This window comes from Myotis brandtii, unplaced genomic scaffold (assembly GCF_000412655.1).
Source record: "Myotis brandtii unplaced genomic scaffold, ASM41265v1 scaffold902, whole genome shotgun sequence".
Classification (NCBI taxonomy): Eukaryota; Metazoa; Chordata; class Mammalia; order Chiroptera; family Vespertilionidae; genus Myotis; species Myotis brandtii.
In genome coordinates, this window is record NW_005371709.1 from 4,238,381 (window position 1) to 4,263,220 (window position 24,840).

General features: G+C 49.9%; 1 protein-coding gene across 20 annotated transcripts in view; it reads left to right on the plus strand.

Moving 5' to 3' along the window:
* SORBS1 (sorbin and SH3 domain containing 1) overlaps positions 1–24,840 on the plus strand; it is a 200,998-nt gene that overhangs the window by 172,507 nt on the left and 3,651 nt on the right. For 12 of the 20 annotated variants that reach the window (XM_014532643.1, XM_014532645.1, XM_014532644.1 and 9 more), the window contains 6 exons: positions 501–547; positions 3,543–3,657; positions 3,792–3,917; positions 5,629–5,820; positions 18,822–18,880; positions 21,900–22,012. In XM_014532643.1, coding sequence (XP_014388129.1) covers positions 501–547; positions 3,543–3,657; positions 3,792–3,917; positions 5,629–5,820; positions 18,822–18,880; positions 21,900–22,012 — 652 coding nt within the window. Of the gene's footprint in view, positions 1–500; positions 548–3,542; positions 3,658–3,791; positions 3,918–5,628; positions 5,821–7,187; positions 7,953–18,056; positions 18,117–18,821; positions 18,881–21,899; positions 22,013–24,840 lie in introns of all 20 variants that reach the window. The other 8 variants (XM_005885444.2, XM_005885446.2, XM_005885445.2 and 5 more) reach the window with 3 other exon arrangements.

The following is a 24,840-nucleotide window of genomic DNA, read 5'->3' on the forward strand; positions in this document are numbered from 1 at the left end:
CACTTCATCTGGCTTGTGGGTGATCTCGGAGGCCATGAGAAAGGTACAAAGTTGAAGATGACGTGAGAGGTGAATCGGGGTTTCATCCACTTGCAGGTCGTAATTTAAGTCAGGCAAACAGAGGAGGTAAGAGTAAAACGGTCACAATTCCCACACAGTAAGACTTCTGGCTAACTCCCTTTTTATTAGTTTGTTTTGTTTTGCTTTTAATAGCCATGGTCAGCTGTGGGGAACTAGAACGTCAGCTTTGGGACTTTTGTCACCACCTCCTCCCCAAATCTGGCCCTCCTTAGGGAGAGGCTCATGCATGACGTAGCTGACCAAACATCCACCTAGTGTTCTGCTGAGGTCAGACGAGAGGAATCCTGCCCAGATGTGTACCCCAGAATGAACTGGTTAGAGTGCGTCTTTCTGCTTTGCTTTCCGGAAACGCGTGAAAATGTGTCCTTTCCGTTGTACGTGAATTGTGATTTTAACTTGACATTGTTTCTTGTGTTTAGATGAGACCTGCCAGAGCCAAATTTGACTTTAAAGCTCAGACACTGAAGTAAGTGCCACTGGTCCTATTTGTCTGTCATTTTAACTGCCTCTCTGAAACATAGATGTCCACTTAGAAGAGCTGGAGAAGTCACAGTGATGAAAACCAGTCGTTTATGGCACTTGCCGAGCACTGTTCTGAGTGCTTTGCACTGTATTATGCTATGGCACAGGTTACGCTGTGGCCCTGTGAGGTCGGTACTGTTATCCCTTTGTATCGATGGGGAAACTGAGGAACTGCATGGGTAAGGGACTTTCCCAGGCTGGTCAGTGATGGAATCAGGATTCAAATCCCTGCCTCCTCCTCTACAGGGATTCAGTTTGCTTGATGACGTGGGGGCTCCCTCTGACCCAACCTCTCCCTGGAGGGAACCAGAGCCAGTCTCTAGGAAGACAATTTTATCAGTTTTGCTGCTATAACCTGGGAGGTTAAAGGCACAGGAGACCAGCGTTTCTCCAAGTATGTTTCTCAGAGTGCTCCGTCATAGAAAGGAGCCTGGGACCACCCCACCGTGTCTGTCCCTCCCGCCTGCCCTTGAAGAGAGGCTTTGCTGTTGGCACATGTCTGGCTCTAGAAGTCCTTCAATGAAGAAAGAAACCTGATTAGCTTAACTAACCCAGGGCAACCTACATTTAGATGACCAGGAGACCTCTACATCTTCCATGGAATGAAATGGGAGTGCTACCAAAGATGGGGCTCCAAAAGGAGCCTGTTCACTTTATGTCTAATTATGGATGAAGGTGGACCAGAGATTTCGTGGGCAGCAGTGGCCAGCAGCCATCCGTTGTCCTGCTGGTGGGAGGCCCCACATCTGATGATGAGGGAGACCTCCCATCCTCAGACACAGGAACTGTGTGTGGAGGCTGCTGGGCCGCGATCTCCAGCACAAACCAGGCCATGACTTCTAGAACCTGGGCACAAGTCTGGTGCCCTCGGGTATTTGTCATGACACCTCCAGCCCTTTGGCTCAGCAGCTAACAAGAGGCGGTGGCATTATGTCCCAGAAAGAGTATGGGCTTTGGAGTCCTGCCTCTGCCAGTCTTGTCTCTGTGACCATGGCCAAGTCACCAGCCTCTCCCACCTCAAATTTTCTCATCTGTAAAATGGGCATAAAGGTGCCTCTCTTGCAGGGCAGCCAAGGTACTACACTTATAAAACATTTTGCATGATGTAACCAGAGAGGGTAACAAAGATTTATAAAATAGGCTTTAGTTTAATCAAGTAGACACCTTCATCCCCCTTTTTTTAATTAAGAAATGTCCATGTAATATTCATTAAGTGGTATCGTATTGATAATAATGCATTTACCACGATTTCATATTTTAAAGTCTTAAAACAATTTTAGAGCAATCCTGTCAAGAACAGATGAGAAATCTGAGGTAAACAGGACCGTCACCACTTCCAACAGTGCGGGCGCTGGAGAGGGCTCCTCCCTCCCGCCTGGCTTTCATCCTGCCCACTGCCGCCAAAACAAGTTCGTGCAGCGTCCCTACAGGCGGCAGTGACAGACCCATAGGCTTGCGTCTTAAACGTCTGCAGTCACTGGGTTCTCTTTTCCCCATAGCATGTTACTCAGAAAAGTTCTTAACAGTGGGGCCCTTACGGCTCCCGCCTGCCTGTACAGCTGCAAGTCACTTAGGTGGCAGCGCTGGGCCTGCAGACCCCCAGCACCCGTGGATGTGCCGAGGGTCCTGCTCACCCAGGTGTCCGTGGTTGGGTGTAAAGGGAGGGTGATTTCAGAACATCCCAAGGAGGACTATGGCCAAAATTTGGCCAAACACATTCCTTCCAGAGACAGGTGCCCGGATCCCTTCACGGGCCTCTTTCAGATTAGAGTCCCGACTACCAATGAGAGACCACAAAGGCTGCCTTGTTCCTTCATCCGGCACAGTGCCGGCTTTGTGTAAGGTTTTCCAGATGTGGCCCCATTGTTCAGCCAGCATCTCTCACGTCCATGGGACTTCCCGGCACAGGGCAAAGCAGGCACCCCCTCCAAACTGCAGGCGCAGACCTTTCTTTCCCGGCGGTTGGTGTGGCGCAAATGGAAAAGATCTGGGCGTGTGTGCTTTCAAGTCAAGAAAATTTCAAGTTACAATTTTTGTTCTCCTTTTAAGTTCTCGTTTTATGTTATCTTTTTGTCTCTATTTTTTAAGGGAGTCCTGATTAGAGGTTAGCATCATTATTGAGGCAAACAAAGGGATGGATATGGAGAGGTTGGAAAAGGGGCATGAAGAACATTTGAAAATTTACTTTTCTTTCCAAGATCCCTTTATGCTGAAAGGAAATAGCATTTACTGAGTGTTAACTACATGTCAGGCACTGTGCTGGGTGTTTTATTTGTAGTTTGTTGCTGAATTCTCCAACAACTCTGAGTTAGCTCCTATTTTGATAAAGTATCTCAGAGATAGTATTTCACCCAAGGTTCCAGAGTTAGTAGATGGTATAACTGGCTTTTGAATCCAGATCTGCCTAATTTTAGAGCCTTTCTACTGCACATTGATGGATGGATGGTGAGATGGATGGAACGATCGAGGATATTGATATTGGAGAAATAATTTGATGATAATTGAAAGCAATGAAGACATGCTTTGGCAGGGCAGAGAAGAGGGTAGAAAAGGCAGTGAAAGTGTCGAGAAGGAAACGTTTGTCATCATTGAATGAACATCAGTTAAGACTAATGAGTGCGTTGCTAGGTGTTATGTAAACCGTGAGCATAGCACAGCATTCGCAAAAAGTGCTTGGAGAAACCACAACAAGCTAATAGGCTCCTGAGCACTTTCAAGCGCTGGTCAGTTTGAAAGTTAGCATCTACCCCATAAAAGCCCAGAAAAGCGCCACAGGTGATGTGACTTCCCGCCTGGGAGGGTTCTCACTTCCAAATGCGGAGCCCCACTTGTGTCCTTTGGTCCCTTTGGCCTCACTTAACGTCTTTTATAAAAATCTACACGTCTTAATCTTACACGCATTGAAACGTCTGCTAAAGTGCATAACCCTCTGTTGACAGGGAGCTTCCTCTGCAAAAGGGAGACATTGTTTACATTTATAAGCAGATCGACCAGAACTGGTACGAAGGCGAGCACCACGGCCGGGTGGGCATCTTCCCGCGCACCTACATCGAGGTACCGCAGCCCCTCTTCCTAGGGAAACGCCGGTCGTGCCCAAAGGGCCACCTATTAATCGGGAACTTGTGTTTTGTTTCCTCCTTTCCTCTCACGTCCCCACTTCTTCCCTTTCACCTCGTTTCCTTTCTCAGCTTCTTCCTCCTGCGGAGAAGGCTCAGCCCAAAAAGTTGACACCGGTGCAGATCTTGGAATACGGAGAAGCTATCGCAAAGTTCAACTTCAATGGGGATACGCAAGTGGAAATGTCCTTCAGGAAGGTGAGCCCTCTCACCCGTGCTTCGGGCCTGTTGGGTGGCGCTGATCTCAGGGCAGGTGGCATTGCAGGGCATCAACCCCTTAAAGATGTGCCAGTCAAGGGTGCATGAAGGGCAACTGGATAATTTTGAGATAATTTTAAAAATAAACCCTAGGCTAGTGTCAGGGTTTAAATTCATTGAGTTCACTGATTACAGACAGCATTTCTGGAATCTTACACACCTTCCATAAACTGTATTCAGTTGGCATTTGTCGAGCACCTAATGATGTGATAGGCGCTGTGTAGGTGACTAGGTTTTACATCACAGGTTCTGGCCTAGTCGAGAAAAGCAAGTCTTGACACCAGGAGAAGCTTGAAAAACTGTGAAGCCAAAAGTCACAGGTTCTCAGCTGTGCAGCTTTTGGGGAGTTAAATAATTTTTCCGAGCCATCATTTCTTTATATGTAAAATGAAGATAAGTGGCTCTCCTAGAGCTGTTGCAAGAGGATTACATGAAACAACGTTTAGCATCTAGTTGGTATTCAGTAAGCAGGAGATGATGCCAGTATTATTATCATCCATTATTGCCTTCAAGGAGCTGAGCATGCTTATTTTATATTATTATTGATTTTTAGAGGAAGGGAGAGGGAGAGAGAGAGAAAGAAACACCCATGTGAGAGCGAAACATCCATTGGCTGCCTCCTGCAGGCTCCCTCCTGGGGAATAAGCCGAACTCCGGGCATGTGCCCTAACCAGGAATCAAAACAACAACCTTTCAGTTTACAGATGATGCCCAACCAGCTGAGCCACAGTAGCCAGGGTTCCGCTTGCTTATTTTGAACACAGTTAAGCTGGCAGAGACATGTTCTTCCCAGGAATTCCAACACTTTACCTGCCAAAATTCTCTGGCTTGCTAAAGTTACTAATTTCATTGAGGACTGAGGAAAGTGAGTATATGCCTCAGATAAAGATGAACCCCTCATAGAAAAGAAGAAACACTGGAAGCAACCCAGGTGCCATGCATCAGGTGAATGGCAACTAAATCGGCACAGGCATGTGCAGTGGGATAGCCCACAGTGGTCCTTACGCTGCCAACACAAATGTAGAATTATTTTTCTTGAGAAAGAACGAGGCTTACTACATGTTGTTTAGTATAAAAAAAAGTAAGTTGGAAAAGGGAAATACAGCGCATACTCAGTTTTTATAAGAAAAATAATATGTGCAAGTCCAATTCACAGAAACAAAATTCAGTCTGGGAAGTACATATATCAAAATATTAATAGTAGTTACCCGAGTGATAACATAGGTAATGATTATTTCTGCTTTCTATTGCTTGTGCTTTAATTTGTCTATAATGACAGGAAAAAATAAAGTTATAAAAAGGAAGAAAAAAGAGAACCCCTCCCAAAAAGCCTTTGCCTTAGAGAAGAAGTTTGCATATCTGTCCGTTATGCATTCAGTGAGTGAAAACACTCCATTTGCCTGCTAGCTTTGGGGAACGAGTCTGACCTTCTTTATGGAAATATTTACGGGCCAAGCTCAACCTCCCAGCATCCAGGTAGCGCCACTGCTGGGAGCATCACCATCCCAGTGATAGTAATTCTCTCCAGGTCTAGCAAGGAAGGTTCATGTGAGCAAAGAGTGTGCTAAACTAGCAGGACAGCGAGGGGTGCAGGCAGGGCCTCGGGCTGGGGCATGGTGGGACACGGACCGTGCCTTGCTGTGTCTTACAGGGTGAGAGGATCACGCTGCTCCGACAGGTGGACGAGAACTGGTACGAAGGGAGGATCCCGGGGACGACCCGGCAAGGCATCTTCCCCATCACCTACGTGGACGTGATCAAAAGGCCACTGGTGAAAAACCGGGTGGATTACATCGACCTGCCTTACTCCTCCCCAAGTCGTAGTGCCACCGCGAGCCCACAGGTACCTACGCGTCTCGTCACTGGTTTTCACAGTTGGCGTGACAGCCCCTCAGTGCTGAGGGCACAGCCCCCCGAGGGTGGCTCTTCAGCCTGTGATTGAGAACGGTCCTCAGCAGGGGGGAGTAGACACACTGGGGCGAAAAGGGAGAGCTTAAGGAAATTGCTCTGGGGATAAGGTGATGAGAGGGAGAGAAATCGGAGCCTTTATCAGCTGGTCCAGAACTCTGTGCCGGGAATACCCAGTGAAGCGGGCGGGGTGCCTCCACTGTTCTTACGTGCCATGGCCCAGTCGGTCCTTGTCACCTCATTGGTCAAGGTTGGCTGCAGAAGATAAAGACCCAGACTATCCTTTGCAAGCAGAGACCAGGTTTAAAAAGTAACTTCTAGCACCTCTGTGTACACTGGGCTGAAGGAAGGGGGTTTATCACAAAATGTTCGCTTTCCTGAACATTTATTACGAGCAAACTGGTTTTAAAACATGAATTATTCCAAATCACCACTTCCCCAAAGCCAAGAAAAATGAGGACCCTGGGCTCGGGAGAGGCATGTAGGCGACTTCCTGCCAGAGCCCCGCCTGCTGCCACTGTGGGTTGTCGGGAGGAAGGAGAGCAGGCCCGGGACCAGGGGACAGTGGATGGTCCTCTCTCCTCTCCTCCCTGGTCATTTTCTCCTCTCTGACCGCCCAGGGCTGACTCAGGAGATGGGTACTGGCAGATTCTCTGCCCAGCAAGGTCCACCTGCTGTGATCTTGTGGGCACAGGGTGTGAGATCGGTGCAGCACATTCTACCTTATATTACAGGGACTTCAACTCGATGTTTTGCCTGACTGTAGCCAAGCGAGACTATAAAACTGACCCCCTGCTCATACTCCTCTCTGGAAGGCTCTTTGCCGAGCCCCCTGGAGAGAATAAAAGCCCAAGGCAAGGCGGGGGCAGTGGCAGGTCACCGTTTTTTCCTTGGTTCTGGGTCAGGGCCTCGGTTGCCCAGGTGGTTGGTGGGGCAGGCGGGCAGCTTCCAGTGTGTTCCTTTGGAAGTGACTCTGCAGACCAGGTGGCACCGGTGTAAGTGCCCAGTGGGACTCCTTTATCTCTCCCCCACTCCACTCACGTCTTCCACCCTCCCCAGCTGCACACGATCACAATCTCACACACACACACACACACACACACACACACACACACACACGTGCGCACGTCTCAGCTTCTCTCCGAACCTAAGCAGACAGCTTCCTCTGGATACCAGCGTGTCCCGCTCGTCTCCATTTCAGCCTCTCCGTGTGTCCCTGTGGTTATTCCTCCTTCCTTCTTTAAGCTGACTCTACCTTGTGCTTCTTCCTTTTGTTTTCCTCTCTCTCCTTTTCTTTTTAAGTTTCCCAGTCACAGCAAGCTCATCCTGCCAGCCCCCTCATCTCTGCCTCACCCCCACCGAGCCCTGTCCCCTGAGATGCAGGCTGTCACCTCGGAGTGGATCTCACTGACGGTGGGGGTCCCAGGCCGGCGTCCTCTGGCCCTGACCCCACCTCTGCCTCCTCTGCCAGAGGCGTCTGTCTATTACACTGACCACCTTGCCTTTTTGACAAGGCCTAGTCCCTCCCTGTCCCTCAGCCTCCCCCATTCGAGCTGGTTGGGTCGTTCCACCCCCCACTCGATTGTCTCCCCACTGGCCCTCCCTGCCCCCCACCGAGCCTACTCCCCGGTGCCTGGTGCCCAGACCTCCCTTCAAGTCAACGGAGACAGTGGCAGCCACAGGCCCCCTCCAGGCTTCCCGCAGGGCAGCTTCTCCCAGCCTCTGCTTGGGAGCCCTGATAGAGTCATCTCGGAGCTTAGCAACGCCTTTAGCAGCCAGGGCCCGTGGCGAGAAGAAAGCAGACAGTACGAAAGGAAAGCAGAGAGGGAGGCAGGTGAGAGATGCCTGGGCGGACCCACGATCTCTAAGAAGAGCTGCTTGAAACCTTCAGACGTGGTCAGGTGCCTGAGCACCGAACAGAGACTCTCAGACCTCCGCACCCCCGAGGAGAGCCAGCCCAGCCAGGCCCTGGGCAGCCCTTTCCCGGGACGGGAGGCTGAGCAGACAGAGCCGCGTAGAGGTGGCGAGCAGGCTGAGCGGAAGGCTGCTCGGAGTGGTGTGCGCCAGGTAGGCCTGCAGCATGACGTGTGTGCCTTGGCGTCTCCGTCGGCAGGTGGGCCAGACGTCTCACCGATGGTCCACCTGCCGAGGCCACGTGATGCCAGGGAGACCCACTTGCTTGTCTTGGGAGCAGAAATACCCAGGAGGGAACAGAGGGGTCCTGGATGAAGGTGTCAGGGCTGGGAAGTCGGTGACAAAAGTCAGGCTCTATTCTGGCCATTTGAGGAGATTCCAAAGACCCCCCCTTGGGGCACCTCCTGCACAAGCCCCTGAGAAGGAGGAAGGCCTTCCCTCCCCCATTCCCGCTGCGGAGATCACCTCGGTTTGCTCAGACTAACAGCTGGAACACAGGCTTCGGTGTGCTCAGTGTGGTTTGCTTTTGTGCGAGAACTGCTCCGTGGCACGCCGTGCTGCTCCGTGGTCTGCGTCCTGTCTGTCTGTGGGTGCACAGGCCTTTGTTCGCTGCGAACAAGTGCGCTTTGCTTCGGGAGGACCGTTCAGGCCCAGCACCGGCCTCACAGGTTTGGGTCCCTGAATGGGCACGCCCGCTGTTCACGTGACCGTCCCCTCCTCTGTCCGTGTCAGCTACAAAGGTTTCTGAGTGTGGACCAAGGTGGCTGTAGGGTGTTCTGAGCGCTGAGAGTTTGGTGTGTGTGGGGGAGATAAACTTGGCAATTAGATCGAGATTCCAATGTGGCGATGCCGTTCAATACCCCAAATGTCAATGAAGCCAGGTGTGCCTGCCAGCCTACCTCCTAATGTCTCGTGCTTGGGAGTGACTTCCCTTTCTGAGCCTCAGTTCCCCATTTTTAAAATGGACCTGGTAACACGGACCTCAGAGAGAGGTCGGGAGGGTTCCAGGAAGTCACGTGAAAGAGGTGCTCGCACAGGGGCTGGGGTGGCGCATGGTCAGCATTTTGTAAATGGAAGCGACCATCCCGGGTGACCTGGAGCTGCTTCTGGAACTGAGAACATTCTAGAATGTCTTTAGCACCCAGTGGAATTCTTGACGATGTCGCTCCAAACCATTTGTCGTCTGCTGTGTACGATGCCCACAGGAGACTGCTTGATCTCAGACCTGGTGTCCCCATTTCCCTTTAAAGTTTCATTTTTCACTCAACAAATATTTACTCAAAACCTGTAGACACCAGCCTGGGGGCAGGGGGCAGGGGTCACCCATCCCTGCCCTCGAGGAGCCTAGGTCAGCAGCGCCAGGACTGCAGTGATGGAGGTGCCCTTGGAGCCCACAGAGACCCACACGCAAGTGAGGCCAGACCTCCAGCTCCAGCCAACAGTGGGGAGGGGGCCGTGTGCTGCGGGAGGGCGGTGTGGGACATGTAACCACTCAGGCCGAGCCTCATGCTAGCAGCCACTTAACCTCCCAGCGCGGGCTTCTCCTGTGCCAGGCGGTCCCTCCCTCCTGGGGGGGCTGTGAGGATAAATTAGGTGGGTGGTGCCCGGCACGGGGAAGGCTCCACAGGTGGATGCTGCTCCAGCTCCGGGTGTGGGGCTGAGGGGCACAGCAGCACCTGGGGAGGCCATGCCCTGCAGGCGCTCCTGGGATGTGTGTTCACTGGGGAAGAAAAGGGTGCGGCCAGTGAGGGAAAGAATAGTTCATTGGTGAAGTGGCTGGTGGAACAGAGTTAAATGTCTGACACAGGAACGGTTCTGTAAACATTCCCGGTCAGTCGTGGTGCCCGGAGACCTCGTTATTGTCAGCAGTGAGTCACAGCGACCTGCCTCCAGGCCCAGCACGCACAGGAAGAGCGTGGTGCCAAGCCCGGGGCCGGGCTAGGGGTATACACGCTCCCTTCCTGACGGAGGGGCGGGAGGAGGAGCTGGCCACCCGGTGCCAGGCTTGATGAAATCGATGTCCCGTTCTCGGTGGGCCTCCAGGCCGCCAGTGGACCACTTCCCGTCCCCGCCCTCTCTCCTCTCTTCCATGTGACGCCCAGGCTGTGGGCCTTGCTCCCTACGAGAGCTAGAGGGTTGTGGGAAGGGGGCTCCTGCCCACACACCTCCCTCCCAGCCCCTTCACTGCCCCTCCTGTGCCTGGGAACAGGACCCCGATACTTGATACTCTGGAAATGGGGTCCTTCAAAAGAAGCTTCCTGCTCGCGAGGCCCTCTGGGCGACAGAGCTAAAGATGGAAAGGACTTCAGTGACACTGTTCTTTGGTGGCCGTCAGGATGGTGCGAGCTCAGGCTGAGTCACTGTAGATAAATGTGCTCCAGACCAGTCTGTGTTATCGGGAAAACTGCGGCCACTCCTCTTGCTGGGGGGAGCTGAACCAAAAGTTCACGTGTATCTGACCAGTGAACAGAGGGAAATGCCTGAGAGCCTTAAAATCGCAGGTGTTCTGACTATTATGACCATTTCTCTTCCATCCGAGCATCAAGGATGTTCTAGGCCCCGTGCTAAGTGCTGTGAGAGACAGAGGGGAGACCATCAGGGTTCTTCCTGTTGCTCTTGGGAAAGTCTCTCATAGGCTCCGCGGACCATGTGCCGGGCTGTTTACACAGCAGGCCAGCCTCACCTCCCAAAGCCCCCCACGCCGTGTGCCTGGGTGACTGCCACCTGCCTACACTTCTCCACTCAGATGTCCTTCCAGAAGCGTTTCCTGGCATCCTCCCGCCCCTGCAAGACGGATTAAATGCTCTGACCTTGTGCTTCCACAGCCCTCTCTGCACCTCACCTTCAGGGCACGTCTTCAGCTCTGCAGCATTTGCCCCTTTGCTTGTCTGTGTCACAATGAGAGAGACCAGGACACATGATCAATGGAAGGCACTCAATGAATACTTGTTGAATGAAAGAAAAGATAAAAGATGACTGACCCCAACTAAAGGAGTGTGTCATCTCCACTGGGGAAATGACATGTCCACAACTAATTATAATGCAGAGAAGAGGACAGACAGCAGCTCACTCTGAAGGTTCAAGATGCAGAGAGATGATGGGCACCAGGAGGGGAAGGGGCCATCTGGAAAGGCTGCGTAAGAGAAGTGGGGTTTGACCTGGGAGCTCTGTGGGAGGCACACAGCCAGAGGGTGGCGTTCGCAGCAAGCACATAGGCCCGCCACAGCCCAGGGGTGGGGATGTGAAAGGGGGTACAGGGAGTGGCGAGTTCCCGGTTGGGGTGACCCGTAGGGTGTCTGCAGGTGGGGAAAGGGGGGTGGTGTGGAGAAGAGGCTGGAGCAGAGCAAGGAGGGGCTCGGTGGTGCCACGATGGGCATTCGTCAGCACAGTGTGGCTAGTCATCTTCCTCACGGTCACGTGACCCTTGTGACTGGGTTGTCAAACTTCCATTTTTGGTGCTAAATCCCTGCTTTGCTGCTTTCCTTCCCCTTAGTCACCTGTCCAGTCCTTCCTGCCACCTCCAACTCTGCAGATGTGCGAACACTTGCCTGTGACTTCCCACTCCTTGGTAGCCTCCCAAGCTGATGTCACACAGGTCCGTCCCTCATGTGTGTAGGTGTGTATTCTCTGAACAGCAGAAGGGGGTGAGCCAAGTTGGGGAGGGGTCTGGGGGAGGCGCGCTGTGCGGACAGGATGCTGGGCTCCAGCTCCCATCAGCCTGCGTGTCTTTGGATGAGTCACTTCCCTCCCCTGGCTCCCCAGTCCGTTAACAAAACAGTCAGACAAGAACAAGGGTTCTTTCTGTCTTTGCTGGTCTTGATTAGCTAAAAGTCCAATGTGAGTTTCAGTTGAAAGGAAAAGCAAGAACAAATGCAAAGTATGGCATTTATTATGGACTTGCGAACCTTCTCATTTGAAAAGTGAAAGTTTTCCCTTTTATTATTTGAGGGACAGCTTAATTGGACAAAAACATACATACAAAAACGCCCAAGAGTTAAGAATCATCAACCAAGTTCTTGGATTTGAGGGGCATCATTTTGGCCAAGCAAGTTTAGAACAACCAGTCCAGCTAGTGGAGGGGAAGCGCCTCTCGGAAACCTTCATGAGCATCAGCAGACACTCACTGAGCTTCCCCAACCAGGGCACTGTCTGCTGACCGACGCCCAGCCTTGGTTTCTGAGCTCCTACAATTGGTGAGAGCCTCATGGAATTTCTGAATTAAAAAGCATCTTTAAAGATCACCTATTTCAGTGACTCCTGACTTCTGGGTTATGGAACCTGTGGGAATCTGAGGTCAGCCAGGGATCCAGGCCAGCATCCAAAGTCCGAGTGAAGTTTCAAGAGAGCCACACTTGAGGCCACCTGGGAGCTCATGGACCCCAGATTAAGAGCCCAAATTGATTGGACTTCCATGATGAGATGAGAAAGCTGAGGTCTGAGGAAAGTGACGCACTTTTGTGATGTCAGTTTGGTTCCTAAAGGGAAGGAAGCCAGTCAAACAATAAAATCTGAAGGCGTGACATTTAAAAATAAAAATATTCAGGAAAGCTATGTGTCCTCAAAGCATCTGTCTGAGAAATGCAAGAACAAATCGCTTGGCGGCCTAGAGGAAGGAAAGCTACTCAACTGACGACAGAGTGATGTGCTTTGGTGGCTTGGGAACATCCCTTACCACGTGGGAACTAGGTTAGTTCCAGAGAGATAAGAACAAAGACGCAGGCCTGCTTTGGGCACAGACATCCGAACTAGAAGGAAAAGCTTGCAATGCACCTTGTGAGAACCAAAAGGAAATTTAAAATGTTAAGATATCCAACTAAGAATGGGAATCATTTCCCTTTGGCTCCCTCAGGAGGGAAATCTCTAAGTACCGACGGCATTTAACAATTTACAGGACATGGAGAGACACTGGCCAAAGTTCTTACAAAAATAACCAGCATCTCAGCATCTAAGATGGGGAACTAGGACCCACCGTTGAAGTGTCTCCCCCTGAAAAATGTTAGGAGAAGTGATAGACAGCAGACCCCCTAACTCCAGAGATCAGGGTGTAGTGGAATGCGCAGGACTTGGAGTCCCAGAGACCGGGGTTCAAATCCTGGCTCTTCAAATTCCCAACTCAGACATATTGGGTCTTAGTTTTGTAATATGAGGTACATAGCGACCACTTTGCGGAATTATTATGAGGACTAAATGAGATGTCATAAGACTAAAGCACCTAGCCCCGAGCATGTAATTAGAACCAATAAGTACCTGTTGTGTGATACTGATGTAACAGGGAAAAGAACTGTAAGGGGTAATTTACTTTATCCTCCTTACCCCGTTCCACCACAGAGAGGAAGGTGGGGGGAGGAAGAGAAGAACGTAAGTGGTGGGAGAAGCCTTTTACTTTGTGTTGCATAGATCCAGAAGTTAGAAATTCAGATTGACTCTGCCAGTCCCTGCTTCTCCTTATTCTCTCCCACCTGGAGTACAAAGCCATCATCTTGGAAAGCGTTTGGTTTCTTCATAGTTGAGTGCCATTTGCTGTTATTCCTCGGCTTGTTTTAGGAAGGAAACAGAAGCCCACATTCCAGACTCTGACAGGTGGCTGAGCATGGGAGTGTTGTAATCAGGTTTACATTACAACAGAGCTAGTGTGTAATCTGTGAGGGAATCTGATGGAGATTAGTCTAGGTGGTAAGCAGTTGAACTAATCGGTTGTCACTGGTTTTATATTTAAGCTGGGATCTTTTGCTCAATGAAATCAGGAGAATCAGCGGAGTCAGAGCCAGCGGGGGCGTTGAGGGGGCACAGAGCAGGGGCGCTGCAGGATGGCTCTAGGTTTCCTAGAGCCAAATCCCAGGAGCCCGAGTCACTCAGGGCTTCCTACTCCTTGGGCAGAGTTTGCCTGGGGTGCACCAGGAGCTGCAAACCTTCTGTCTCCATCGGAGCACCCTCACCTCCCACACTGCCAGATCCCCCTCTACATCGGGGGCTACTGTCAAAGCCCTCCGTCCAGTCTTCAGTGGGCGATGAGTGGTGCTGTCCCCTTCAGCCAGTTCAGCCCTGCCCAGTGCCAGGTCTCGATCACAGGGTGCTTACACTCCAGTCATGGAACATTACAGCCGAAGGACATTGATGTAAATCTTGTCAGGTCCTCTGATTTCACTAAGAACTGGAACTCCAAAGAAATTAAGCATTTTGTTCAAATAACAAATTGGTATCAGAGCCTGGCCTGGAAGCCAGATTTCTCACCCCCAGTCCAGTGTCCCCCCAGGAGGCCAGGGTAGGTCAGCAAAATGTGGGTGGGGTGTGAAGAGGCAGAAAGGTATGGGGCCTGAGATGAGGAGAAGAATACCATCTCCGAGGGCCCGGGCAGGCTAGGAGAGCAGGTATCTCTAGGCGGGTCCTGTTGAGGTTGAGTTCCTCTATCCTGTCCACACCTCCAGGACTCCCTGCTGTTCTTCAGCCTGCAGACACTTATTTGGGGCTTCGGGCTTTGGCACACACCGAACGCTGGAAGAAGGTGCTTAGTATCTGCACAGTAGCACCAGGTGTGTTGTGGATCCAGAGGGATTAACCGACCCAGGGAGCTGGGGTCAGATTTCTGAGGGACTTCCGTGAACTGGAGATGGAAGGGCAGCAGGGCCACAGAGCAAGGACGCTGCAGGGTTGCTCACCGGGAAGAATGAAGCCAGCGCTCCAGCCAAGTGAGGTGCTTGGGTGTATGTTTGCGAATAGGAAAGCAAAGCAGTTTCTGAGTCCAAGACTACCACCTGTTTATTGTTGATGAGGGGGAGGGGAATGCAGCGTGTGTGTGTGTGTGTGTGTGTGTGTGTGTGTGTATGTGCGCGTCCGTGTGTGTACGTGTGTTGGGCCAATTGCTGTTTTCTAAACATGTGAAAAACTTAATTGCATCTCCAAGAGTCCAAAATGCACTTAGCATAAGATAATACCCTCTTTATTCTTAACCCCAGATGAGGTCCTGGTGAGAACGTGTGTCTACTTTTAGGCCTGAAAAAGGGCAGACTATGAGGACCAGGGATCAGGGCAGCACTGTCGAGTGGGAACATAATGTAATTTTAAATTTTCTGCTAGTAAAATGGAGCAGGTGAAATTAATTTTAATAATTTATTTTATTTAACCCAATATATCAAAGTAGATTCATTTTAACATATAAACAACATAAGAATCACTGAGATATTTTACATTCTTTATTTTGTACTTTATTTTTGAAATCCATTGTATATTTTATCCTGGCCAAGTCACATGTGCTTACTGGTGACCATATTGGATGGCATAGGTTTGGAGGAAGAGTCTAAGGAAAGCATTTCCAAGAGGGAGAAATTGAGCCCGGCTGGTGGGCTCATGGTTCAGTGTTGATCCATGCACCAGGAGGCCACTTGTTCAATTCCTGGTCAGGGCACATGCCTGGGTTGCGGGCTCGATCCCCAGTGTGGTGTGTACAGGAGGCAGGCGATCAATGTTTCTCTCTCTCCCTTCCTCTCTCTCTAAAAATCAATAGAAATATTTTTTTAAAGGGGGAAGAAATTGAATCTTAATTAATAGGGTAAATGTTTATCTTGCCTTCTCTCTCACTAATAAGATAAATGTTTATCTTGCCTTCTTCCTGCATTTTCCCACAAACGTTAAATAAGGAACCAAATTGTCCCTACCTCTGGGAGATGAGATAAGTGTGTCCAGATGTTAAGTGTGTTTGGATGTGAAGGTTGTGATGATGATTGCCTTCTGGTTTGAATAGGACCTGAGACCAAGGAAGGTGGGGCATCAGTATCCCTTTCAGTACTGGGGACCCTTGAGCTAATGATAGGATGATGCCTATTCGTGCACATTGTACCTTTCACATGATGAACAGGTAATGAGAAGGTACACACTGGTCTTCTGAAGAGGCTGAGCTGGGTGTGCGCTGGTGCTACCAGCTGCCCGCCATGACTCGAGGGGTTGGCGTACAGGGATTGGACACGGAGGCTCAGCTCTCAGGGGCTTAGCCACCTTGTCAAGTTCTCAGACTTCCCTGAGCCTTAACATTTCATTTTCTGCCCTCCCCTTGTCACTGCGTTAGTACACGAGTCAGATGAGGACTTGGACTTATATGTGCTTTGAAAGCTGCTTTTTAAAAATGCTTTAAAAAGAAAGGGTTTCGTAGAATATCAGTCCTTCTTTCTGTATCTGATTCACCAAATCTCTTATGTGCCAAGTATTTGTGGATGATCGATTCCAGTCACTGCTTTGGGATTAAGTTGATTGAAAGATGCTAAGGACTTCCGTAAACTGTGCCGACTACTCTGAGAGACTATCCCCACTCTCTCTGGTCTGCATTTGACCTGAGGTCATCAGGCCCCAGCTGGAGTTTGGAAATATTTTATCTGTATGAGAACTTTATTTTTATGAGGTGCGACCCATGTCGGTCTGGCACAGAGAATCTCAGTGTCAGATAGTTGAGAGCCTCTGCAGCCTGTGGACCAGCCGTCTCAGCACACACCCCTGAGGTGCCACTCGGGAGCCTGCCTTTGAACAGGATCCCAGGAGAGACCAGCGTCCATGAAAGCCTGAGAAGCACTACCCCATGTCCCAGCTAGTGATGTCAGCGCAGCCTCAGCTCGGACAGCTGCTGGGGCAGGCCACGCACTCTCATCAGGCAGCCCCTGCTGTTGCTGGACAGACAGCTCTTACTTTTAGAAAGTTTCCCCTTCGCTCCCCTTGCCTGGAGGTATGCCCCACTCGGGGTGCCCAGAATAAGTTTCATTCTTCTGCTGTGTGAAAGCCGAAGAGTAGGCTACTGCTTCCCTTTGTTACGCAGAAGCCTGGACCCAGAGGCTGGTAGGTGATGAGGGGGCTATGCAGGGTCAGCGCCTGTCACCTGCCAGAGCCTGCAGGCCCCTAGACGCTGTAGGAGCTTGAACAGGCCTCTTCCCATCCTGCGTCTGCCTTCACTCCTGCCGAGTCCAGGGGGCTGGCTAGGTGATTGCAGTTTGGAGGGGGTTTAGAGAACTTGAAGGGGTTTCCCAAAAGGACAGGAGGGTAGAAGTGGTGCCTGGAATGGGTGTGGGTCCTGCAGGGCTTGCCTGGAAGGACAGGGTCCTGTATAGTGGCACCAAGCAGGAGGGGGTGGGGTGGTGGCCTGGGAAGAGCAACCCAGCAGCTTTCCCTGTCCCTGGCTGAGCGTCAGCTTTCTGGGTTCTAGAAGAAAAGGGGATGGGTAACCCTGCCCTGCCTGTCTCCGGGGTTTCTGCGGGACTCTGTGAAGTACGGTCAGTGGGCACACTTGGGAATGTGGGACATGGTCCGGGATGACAGGGAAGGTCCTCGGGAACAGTCGACGACACCAGGAACCAAGTGTGCCGCTAGCTCACGGAGTGGCCTCAGGAGGCCTCACCTTCTCAGGGCCTCTCTGGAATGAGGGAGCTACACACAGGTGTCCCTGGAGGTGCTGAGGCTCAGGGCTATGATGGTGGGTCGCCTGGAGGAAGTCTCCAAGGATGGCTCTTCAAATATTTATTTAGGGAGACTCCCCAGAGCTTGAGATGGAATCCTTTGTGAGGGAAATGATTTCATACACCCTGCGGTGCGGGCCTGGCCTCTCCTGTGGGAGACCCACTTTAAAGAGGGGTGCTCGGCCATGACTGCCCCTGTGGTACCTGAGCTGATGAGTGATGGTTTCAGCTCCGCTCTGTGAGACGTCTCAACTCCTCAAACACCTAGCTGGAGTGTGTCATGTGCAGATCTTTCCAGAACAGTCTTGTTCCAATACTAAACATTACCAAGGAGCTTTTCAGAAGCGTTACTCGGTTTTTGTTAGTACTGAAGTGTGGTGGGCCTGGTAGTTTTGTGAGCCTGCTTTGCCAGCAGTTGGCCAGGTAACTGATACTGGCTTTGGTCCAGCAGCCCATCCATAGATGCTGGGCAGCTGAGAGCAAGGGGACCAAGTGTGTGGTAACGGAGGGACGTAACTGTTCTTTAGACAGCCCTTCCGTGTCTGTCTGCCACTCTGGGACCCTGTGTTGTCCTTCTCACCTCCCTGCAGCCATGTCTCAGCCTCCCATCTCATTGCCTGGATGCTTGCTTCTAACTCTGTACATTGCATTTTCTCCTGTGCACCCACCGTGTTGTCATGGAGACTCGGTGGCCCTAGGCTACGAGTGTCCGGTGTCATCGAGTGTGATGGTGTGGTACGTGTATTTGCTCACGCTTTTATTTTGAATTCTTTCCAATGTGACATCTGCTAAAATGTCTCCCTTATAATTTGCTTGGTGATCACAGCCTTCTCATCATTCATTGAGCGCAGGACCTGATCTCACAGAATCTGAAAAGAGCTATGTGGTAAGACGCCTGTTGACTAAGACTGTAGCTTTTCTAGAAAGAGTCCTTACTGGCCTCCAGAGTACAGCCGGGAGTACTGCCTGGTTAACTCTCAGCCACTAGTTACAAGGATTATGTGGCTACTGTCGTAGAGAGATGTTAGGCCGCCCCCTCCCTCTCAAAAAAGCAGAGGAATTAGAGATGCCATTTCTCCTCTGCCTCCATATGGGATTAAATCAATGTCTTAGTGCATGATCGGGGATACATACTTGCATTTCTATCCTGAAGTTATTCTGTTTGTAACAGTTACTCACTAATTGCAGGCTTTTATGCTGCTACCTTTTTTTTTAATATTCATACTAAATTCCGAATTCTGTATCTTACCTGTTTTTCCATGCTTACGCCTGGATCCCTCCTGCACTCCACTACTGGAATATCTATTTTTTTAACCTGGATCTTCAACTCTGTTGTTTTCCTGGACTTATGTGCTTCGTCTGGAATGTTCCATCTCTTCCTCTCTTTCTTTTTTTATTTTTTTGTCCCCATGTTGACTGTTTTATGGGGGTTTCTGGATATCTCGGGGCCACCTCACAGGAAGCAGTTTGCAATGAGATCATAAACATTGCCGAAAAGTCTGTTCATTACTGCAGCACTGTCTCTCATCCCCTTGACTTTCATCACAAGGTACCCCCTTCTGACAATAAATCATCTTTAATCATTTCTCAGCAACCTCAAGCCCAGCAGCGAAGAGTCACCCCAGACAGGAGTCAAGCCTCACAAGATTTGTAAGTACACGGCAAACTTCAATTCTCTCATTTTAGCAGACTGTTGGGCTTAGGAAGTGGGTCATTGACTGGCTGTGGGGCAGCCAGGCGGGGGAATGAGTGAATCACTCCCAGCTTCTCTGAGAATTCCGTGTTTCCCATCAGCCAGTGTGAGAACAGGTGGCAGGTCAATAAGGTCATGACCTACTGGGAGAGAGACAGGTAAAGAATGAACTGCTCTCCAAGGACAAATGAGAGCTGTGCTGACTGGCTTCCCGCCTAGTGTTGTGGGAATAGAGGAAGGAAATTGATTCTGACGAGAGCTGAGTGAATAGGGTTGATCCATTCATTAAAAACAATATATTGGCTCTGTCTCCTCTTTTAAGCACAGAGGAGTAAACTCCATTCCCAGAGGGAGGGGATTTGGAATAAGCACTGAAAGACAAACTGGCCTTGAGGGTTAGAGCAGGGTCTTCCTGGCTAAGGAAACCCCATGGGCAAGAATCAAAGCTCAAGAAGTAGGTTGGGACCTGTTGCAGAATCCATGATGCGGCTGAAATAAGTTTGGGTTTCATTCTGCAGGCTCTCAGGAGCCACCAGAGGGTTTGAAGTGAGGAGCATATTGCTTCTGTTTTGTTTTCGGGAGGTAACTCTGGTAACGGAGTAGAAGGTGGGTTTCAGAGGCGAGGGACAAAGATGCTGGTCAGGAGATGTTAATCCAGGCAAGGAGTGATGAGGGCCTGAGCCAGGACAGAGTGGGTGCGCTGTGACCACGGGCACATGCAAGGTCACCAAGGAGACTCCGGATAGAGCGAGAAGGGAAACGAGGGTAGATCCTGGGAGAACAACTTTTAAGGCAACAGAGGAGCCACAGGAGACTCGGGAGGGGGGTTAGGAGCGATCCCTTGTGCAGATTGGAGCAAGCGTGTTCGGTCAGCAGTGCCTCCTGCTCCAGAGCGGCCAAGGCGGGAGGAAATGCAACGTGTCCTCCAGGTGTTCTGTTCGGCAACTGGAGAAAATCATGGGTGACCTCAGAGACAGCAGTTACAGAGGGGGAGGCAGACGCCTCCTTAGAAAGGGTTGGTAGTCGGTGCCATGGTGGGTGAAAGGGCTCTAGACGGAGGGAGTAGCAGACAGAGGGGGGTATTTTTAGGGTGCAGAGACTTAAGTACATTTGTACCAGAGGAGAAGGGGTTGACAGAGTCAACAGATGTAGGAGAGAACACGGAAGCTAAGGAAATAGCCCAGGGAAGGGAGTTCAACTTGACCAGAAGGGACCCTTCCTCCCGTGTGGGAACAGAGCAGGAGGGAGGGGGTCCGGAGACTTAAACCTGAATGGGGCAGCGTGAAGAGCCCTCTGCACAGGGAAGCAGAGGAGGCGGGGGACTCCCACCCAACATCAGCGCTGCCTCGGCGACCCAAGCAGCAAGGCTACGGGACTTCCTCCAGCCGCGCTCCGCAGTCTGGGAGTGAGAGCAGGAAGCAGAATCAGGAGTTACTTCCCAGAGCTGAGCAAGTGGAGGTGAAGGGGAGCAGGCGTTCCAAGGAGGCCGGGGTGGGTGGGAGGCAGCAGGCACATACAGAAACAGCAGAATGTGTTCATTTGCCAACTGAAGTCTGTGGCCGCTCTTAATTCCTCGTTAGAGACCCTCTGGCAGGCAGATCCACCTACAAAAGACGGACACATTCAGATAAATGTACACAATGAAATTGCCCCTTTGGTTTTAGCAGAGGAGAATGAGCCTCTTGTTCTAGGCGCTGGCTTCGCTTACCTGGGTCTGGTCTGTCTTGCCCACACACTGGAGATCACAGGCATCTACTGGAAATGGTAGATGTTTGGCTCATGGCAGAGTTTTTCCTGCTACTGTTGTGTTTCAAAATAGTGAGCGAACAGAACTGTGAACTGGTGTGCAGTGCATGCTTCTTAATTATTTGTCAAAGGAATAAGTGAAAACGGAGCTTTTCCTTGTTGCCAAAGCAGATGCCAGACTTCACTGCATGCCAGCTTTCTCCGAGGTGGCTGTTAGAACAAGCAGAGCAGCACACCCCAAATCGCCTTAGGCCAACTGCCACCTAAATAAAAATCTTAACCCCCAGCTCACTGGGATAGAAAAAAAAGCTTTCAAGAGTTTCAGAAAAATGACATCCATATTTTAAAACAATGAATGAAATGTCTGTTGGTGGATTAAGAAACTCAAAGTAGTTTTGCTAAATGGTGAGGCAACTAGAATATATTTCATATAAATATGACAATTTTATAATATATGACAATTGTCTTGGGCCATCCAATGTAAATTGCCAGAATATAATGTCTATCTCTGGACTTCAGTAACCTCTGACTATTCCCAATAACCTATATAAATTATCCCATGTTAAGAAAAAGCCTTGGTTAAATGTAAAAGGGGAGGGGGACATCTAGACAAAAATCCTCTGTTATGGTAACCAAATGAAACTAAGTAAAAGGATTGGTCATGACTTGCTCAGAAGTTCTCCATCCCTGCCAGTCTTAATTTATTATCAGACTAGAGGCCCAGTGCTCAGATTCATGCACTGGTGGGATCCCTCGGCCTGGCCTGTACCCTCGGGGGATGTCAGACTGCCAGTTTCTGCCTGATCCCCGCAGACCAGGCTGAGGGACCCCACCAGTTCACAAATCCGTGCACCAGGCCTCTAGTGTGCATATAAGATCTTTGGTTAATCTCTTCCTGTCTTCCCCCCCCCCTTCCCTCTGAGATTCATCAGTCTGTTCAATGTTTCCATGCCTGTGTATTGAGCTTCTGACCCCTGGTGGTCAGTGCACATCATAGCTGCCGGTCGAACAATCAAACGGTCAGACGGTCGCTTAGGCTTTTATACATACAGATTGATGTTGAATGGATCTCCCCCAATGATAAGTCATTAGAGAAATCGCCAATAAAATACTTTTTCTCTCCACTGGTAAGCAGGAAACACTACCTAAATGTTGATTTAACTGAAATGGCTTTAAAAAGCCCTTATTTAATCCTATCAGTCACTTAATATCCCTTTTTCTCATTGATAGATTTAGCTACCAAGCATTATATAGCTATATACCACAGAACGATGATGAGTTGGAACTCCGAGATGGAGATATTGTTGATGTCATGGAAAAGTGTGATGATGGATGGTTTGTTGGTAAGTGACCTGGTCCCACTTCTCTTACTAGCCGTGTTCTGAGGGAACAACTAGGAGTGATGAACCGTGCAAAAGCCATATTCTCCGCAGGGAAGAAGAGCCTTCTCGGTCCCTGAACCACCATGAGTGCTGGGCACAGTTCATGTTTGCTCTCGAGACTGTGTGGCTGGCAGTAATTAGTGTTGGACCTAAAGCTCAAATCTGCCAGCGTCCAATGGAGGGAGGGCACTTGTCAAATTTATTAATTAAGTTCTGTTTGTATTTCTATTGTGCATGTATCTGTTCTACATTTGGAAATTTTATTTTTTAAAACTCTTATGAAACAACGCAAGAAACTTTGACCGAGCCTAGGTCTCTACCATGAAACTCAAGCGTATGCGCAAACATTTCAAGATCTTATCTACTCCAGCCTTCTAATAATTTTAATCAAAGCAATCTGCTTAATTAAAACAAAGGATTCACCTTTATAAAATGGGGGAATAAGTGAAATTCTATTACAAAGCAGATACTTGCTTGATATACTTTCTTATTGATAGTCTTTCAACAAACAGCCCAAAAGCCAAGAATAATCCTCATCACAGATTCAAAAACTGAGGCCCAAAGAGATTAAGTACCTAGCTCAGTGATGGCGAACCTATGACACGCGTGTCAGGTGACACGCGAACTCATTTTTTTGGTTGATTTTTCTTTGTTAAATGGCATTTAAATATATAAAATAAATATCAAAAATAAACTATGGTTGCAAATATCAAAAAATTCCTATATGTGACACGGCACCAGAGTTAAGTTAGGGTTTTTCAAAATGCTGACACGCCGAGCTCAAAAGGTTCGCCATCACTGCCCTAGCCCAAGGCCACCCAGGCAGCAAATAGTCGGGCCAGTGTTTGAACCCCGGCCCACCTGTCCCCAAGCCTCTGTTCCTTCTTCAGGTATGAGTATGGTGTTGGGAGTCACCAGCTCACTCTTTGCCTCAATTTTCCCCTTGTACAATGGCTTTGCCTTTATCTTCTCTCCAAAGACTTTTTCCTGATCTCTCTGCACAAGCTTTACTAAAGCAAAGTGATGCCAGGGCTGGGGAAGCGAGAACAGCAAGGTCTCAGCATAAACCGGAAGCCAGAAAGACTTGCCGTGGCCTCACCAGCCTCTTAGAAAGCCGCGCATCCTCCCAGGGCCCCCAGAAGCCTGCAGGCTCGCTACCTTGAGTGCTGTGTTCAGAGGGAAACCAGATCTGAGAAGTCAGCAGTACACTGGTGCAGCGATTTTCAGCCAGTGAGCCACAGGAATTTTTAAAACATGCAATTCCTGACTGCTTAGTCAGGGGCACTGACCTCTTTGCCCTTAGATTGTCAAATTTAAAAAATGACAACAGCCAGCACAACGATAGCCACTTGGTGTGAATGATTCAAAATTATACCAATTTTTTTGGCAAATTAGCAAAAAATATGTTTTTGGTGTGCCACAGAATTTTCGTAATGAGTGCATGTGTGCCATGAGATGAAAAAGGTTGAAAATCGCCTTTTTAATGCAAAGAAGTCCAGTAGAAACATAATACAAACTATGTACAAAATAAGTAAAATGAAGCCAGTGAAATTAATTTAATATATTTTATTAAACCCAATGCATTCAAAATGTTATCATTTGAACATGTAATCGGTATAAAAAACTGTGAGCTACTTTACATTCTTCATTCTGTACTGAGCCTTCGAAGTCCAGTGCTGTTTCCCGGGGCAGCCAGCCAGTTCGGAGCGGCCGAGCCTCAGTGCTCAGTAGACGCCTATGGCCACCGCGCGAGAGCCCAGCTCCCGTGCATACGCGCTGCTAACCTCTCCCCTCCCAGAGCAGTTACGGTTTTTACCAGAACCGGGGGTGGGGTGAGGGGCACCAGTTCTCTAACGGAGCATCCCGGCAGCTTGGTAAAGGAAATATTTCAGATTCCTCAATTCCTCAAACACTTCCAAAAGTAACCCAATATTCAGACTTCGATTAAAGTAACCCAGCCACGCTCCTCCTCATCCATAAGGCAAGGCACTCACCAGCTCTCTGCGGCATCTCTGGGCCTTCCCACCTTCTTGACCCTCCCCCCAGGGGGTCAGGTAGTCGCTGTGACATATTCTTTTATCTGAGACTTTTCACTTCGGGCAACAGCTCCAATGCACTGGTAGTGGCTGCTTGAAGGTTGTATTCGACAGGATTCTGAGCCACATCCAGGCCAACTGGGAAAAGGAAGCAGTGCTCAGATTGTGTTGTCTGCTAATGAGAGGGTAATGGTGGCACAGCTTCACACACACGCATACACACACACACACACACACACACACACACACGCCGCTCTAGAGGGAATCCCGAGGGCAGGAACTGGATAGGGATCTGGAGCAGCCCAGGAAGGGCTTTGTTCCCAAACCGTGTAATGTTCCTGGCCCAACAGGAACCCTCCTAAGGTTGGTCACAAAGGCTGGGAGTCCGTGTGGGGCTTAGGCAGGCCTAGGAGAGGAATTTCCTTTTGATGTGTGGTCATATCCATCGGACTTTCACAAATCCTGCAGTTTAGAAACTAAATCCCCAGTGTCTTGTGTTGGAGAGATGTGTCCATTCTTCCAAAAACGGAGAAGCATTGGAAAGAGCAGTGGCTGGGGAACAGAGGCTTGGGTTCAAGTGTGCCCTGGTGCTTGCTAAGCTGTGGGGCCTCAGCAATGTCACCTGCGCTCTCTGAAAACAAAGCTCATCTGAACAAAACGCAGGAGTGTTAAAAGCGCCTGCCTCGCTCAGCACCCAGCCCAACGCTGAGCCTGAGTGAGGGAAGGGAAGGGAAGGGAAGGGAAGGGAAGGGA